The sequence below is a fragment of the Condylostylus longicornis genome, unplaced genomic scaffold, assembly GCF_029603195.1.
Source record: "Condylostylus longicornis isolate FDR11 unplaced genomic scaffold, ASM2960319v2 ptg000135l, whole genome shotgun sequence".
Lineage (NCBI taxonomy): Eukaryota > Metazoa > Arthropoda > Insecta > Diptera > Dolichopodidae > Condylostylus > Condylostylus longicornis.
The window spans coordinates 8,368,414-8,372,464 of record NW_026578103.1 but is presented as its reverse complement, the minus strand read 5'-3'; the positions used below and the strand labels follow the sequence as shown (position 1 = coordinate 8,372,464).

General features: G+C 24.3%; 1 protein-coding gene across 1 annotated transcript; it reads right to left on the bottom strand.

Moving 5' to 3' along the window:
- Positions 1–544: 544 nt before the first annotated feature.
- Positions 545–3,060, bottom strand: LOC129615342 (uncharacterized). Its single transcript, XM_055530492.1, has 2 exons — positions 2,611–3,060; positions 545–2,535 (listed from the first exon to the last, which is right to left on the bottom strand). The coding sequence occupies exons 1-2, from the start codon at positions 3,005–3,007 to the stop codon at positions 1,847–1,849; spliced, it is 1,086 nt and encodes a 361-aa protein (XP_055386467.1). The 5' UTR covers positions 3,008–3,060; the 3' UTR covers positions 545–1,846.
- Positions 3,061–4,051: the final 991 nt, after the last annotated feature.

Sequence of the window (4,051 nt, the reverse complement as noted above, 5' to 3'; positions counted from 1 at the left end):
CTCAAACCATAATAATTTTTGATTATAATTATTATTTGAATACGACAACCATTGCATCTTTTTTCATATAAAAATACTATATTGGTAGATAATGGATACGTATTCTACTCTGCATTTTGGCATAGAACATGACCAATTAACAATACACATATGTAGGTATATAATATTTTATGCAGGTGCATGTGCATGTTATAATAATAAAAGGCAAAAATTTCAATCCTATATTCCAATTTAAAATACTGAAAACAAATCAACAATAAAAACAATAACAAAAAATAAATCTCGAAATTATATAGTAAATGCTTTCAGGGCATACATATGTATTCTGGTTACATTTACTTTGTCTGTCAAACAAATAAAATTGCATTATTATAGATAATACAAATACAATATACATATTATATGTATATGGATGTACAATTTTATAATAGAAGGCAAATGATGACCAGTAAACCACATCCAGAATAATTTCCTGAAAAAAAAATTAAAAATCTAATAATAGAATTTTTTAAAAATTTTATTTAATTCCTCTCTGTATCTATTATTAGGGTAAGTAAATACTCGAGGCATAAAATCATTTTTATAACACATACATGTATACTTATAATTTTTATAATACATACATGCATATAGCCCTCACAATATAATATTAGTATACAAACGATTTATGTAAACTTAATTTGAATTGATTTCCTTGATTTGATGTAAATATTATTTGTGTATACAATCAATTTTCAATTTGATTTTTTTTTAATTTTACATAAATAACTAAAACAAAACAAGTAAATATTCTCATATTTGCAATTATGAATTAGAAACTAAATTAAATTACACATTTTAGGATCTGTGATAAACTGATAACCATAAATTTGCCAAAGTTTAAATTCAAATAATTATTTAGCGATGTACAATTACAGTAAAACGTTACCACAAGTTGGCAACCCTCAAACATTTTAATGAAATACCTATGAAAAGTATACTTGAACCTACAGGTGTTTTCCAAATCACTAAAAATTTTTCTTAAGATTTTTTTAAAAAATTTCCCAATTCTGAAATGTTCAAAGCAAATGATCAAACCAATTGAATAATTTGTCCTAACTAATTCGTTTATTGCTTAAAATTATGAAATCTTGCTCCAAATTTTATATTTTTTATTGTAATTTTTTATGATATTTTTCATTTTACAAAATATTTAGGAATTCGAAAAAAAAATTAAAACCAACTTTTAATAAATCAATGAATACCGCATATAATGGCACAATCAATTAAATATCTTTGATGTTAAAATATAGACAAATAAAATTTACTCATAAATATTAAAATAAGAAAATTTGCATTCAGTTTAGGGGTTTCGGCCCTTAATATACATATATATACATACATTAGGTATTCATTCCATTCTTTAATATCCCATATGAGAAGCAAATTTGGGAAAAATCGAAAGTATTATAGTTAATATTGATAATTTAAAGAATAAAATTAAAAAAAAATTTATACACTTTAGAGTACAATAAAATTTAACCCATACCTAGAGTTTGTTAAATAAAGAGCTTACGTAAAAGCTATGCATAATATTTACGAGAACATTAAGTCCAAACAAAATGAAACTACACAAATCATCTTTTAACAATACCCAGCTCCAATATGGTAAATTAGCTCAAAATAATTTATATAACGCCTACATCTTCTTCTGCATAATTAAGCTATCTACAAAACATTATCTACACATTTCAAAATTTTTTTATTAAATTTATATTTCGTTCGAAATTCCTTACAAATATTTTAATTTAATTGAATAAAATATATTAATCGTAATCAATTCTTACATAATTAAATTATTGCTTGATTAAAAGCATCCGGCAACTTCTGGTTCTAAAAATTTACATTCAACATTTCTCATATCAGTTGATGCTCGTAATAAAATTCTCTTCTTATCAATTATTGATGACATTTCAAATAATATTCCACATGGTAAATATTCAGCCTTTTTGATTTTTATACCCAAATCATATAATTCTAAAAATTGTACTAAAAATCGTCGAACTTCATCTATAGCTGAATTTCTTGTTTGTGGTTTCCCCACCAAAACTAATTTCGAATGCATATTAGTATCTTTTAATAAATCAAGAATAACTTCATTTAAACTATCTACTTGAAAACTACATGTTAAAAGTTCACTTTGTATATCAAGTGTCTCAATTAAATTTTCTGATGGTAAATTTTGATTCACCGGTACTGGATTATAAGTTGTTCCAGTTTGTTCAGCTTTATTATTTCCAGGTTGTACATAATTATAATTAGTTTCTGGAATTGGACTATAAACAGGTATATTTTGTGCAACACCAGTTCCTGATGTTACATAATTACTATTATCAGTGGTAGTTATTGGAACCGGTGAAAATGTTGGAATTTGAACTGGACATTTACATAATTTTTCTTCATTTGGTAATGTTTCCAAAATTCTATTTGATCCTTTATCAATACGTTCATCAATATAACTTAATAAATATAAATTACCTGGATGTGGTATCAAATCTAAAATTTTCAAAAAAAAAAAAATATTATATAGAATTTAAGTGAGAAGACAATTAAAAATTTCAATTTTCATACTTCTAATTACAAAAACATTCTTCGAAAATGAATATTCTTCCCCATTAAGTTTAACATAAATCCAATAGTGTAGTGCATCATCTTTCTTTAATTCAATATTTTCATCAATAAATACCCAGCGTCCATTTGTTGGTTTTGTTACATTACCATACAAAATACCCGGCTCATTACGTTTAAAACATTGATTAAGATTACCATGAAAACCAAATATTTCCATACCATCAACATCACTAATAGAAACTCTTAATCCTTTTGGATGAAATGCTTCAATCAATGGATATTTATCAATTAAATTATACCATGTTGGTTTAGAACGAAACCAATCAAAAACACCGGCTTCACTATTTACTATTATTGAACATAAAACAAGTACAGTAAAAATTTTTAAATTAAACATTTTGTTTTTAATTTAAACGGGTAAAATATTATTGATTAGATCTGATCTCTTCACACGTTTTATAAGGACTGATAATGAAAATTCAAGCTCTCTTAACATTTATACTACGTCTTTTTTTTAGCTTGCTGTTCTCTTAATATTCATTTTCTATACAAAGAGATTACAAATTAATTTTCGGGAAAAAAACACATCAACAATCTATCAAAATTATTTTCAAGGTTTATCAATAATTTCAATGTGAACTTTTTAAGTTCGAAGAAATTCGAAACTAATATATTGTAATATTCTTCTTATAATTTATAGATCTACACACTACATTCATAAAGTATTAAGATGAGTATAATAAAATTGAATCATTGATTATCATGGACACAAGATTATTTGGAATTCCCATCACAAAAATAATTTTTTATACTAACTACAAAACGTTATGAATAAGAATGCTACGCATAATAGTGTAAAATCAAAGCAATGTTAATTAATAATGAATATTGAACTGCGGTTATTAAAATTTTTAAGATTTTTTTTATTCGTCATAAACTGGTTTGAATTCAGTTTTTCACTGTAATACATTATTTAATACAAGAATACAATGATTAACATAAATGTGTAAAAAAAACTTGATGTATTAAGAGCATAATGTATGAATGAATGAAAGAATGAATAATAAGAAAAGTTTAGGTGGCATAATTCATAGATACCAGTTTTAATGTTTTCACCTTAAGCGTCGCATAATTTTAGTGTAATATTGAGGGATTCCCTAAAACAACACAATACAATTAATCAGAACTATAAACATAATATAAATATTGAAAAATATAAAAAAAATCATAACCCAAAAAGTGTTCGGAATTAATTATGTTTAATTTGTCTTGTACATAGTTCAATCACACGTACATACCTGAATTAATATGAATCTGTTTAAATTTTGAAAGCACATAATACTAAAAAAAAATTCATATAACACAAAATTTCTTAAAAAATAACTATTAATCAGTGTACTGATGGTATCTAAATTGAGAGATACAAAAACATTAATCATAT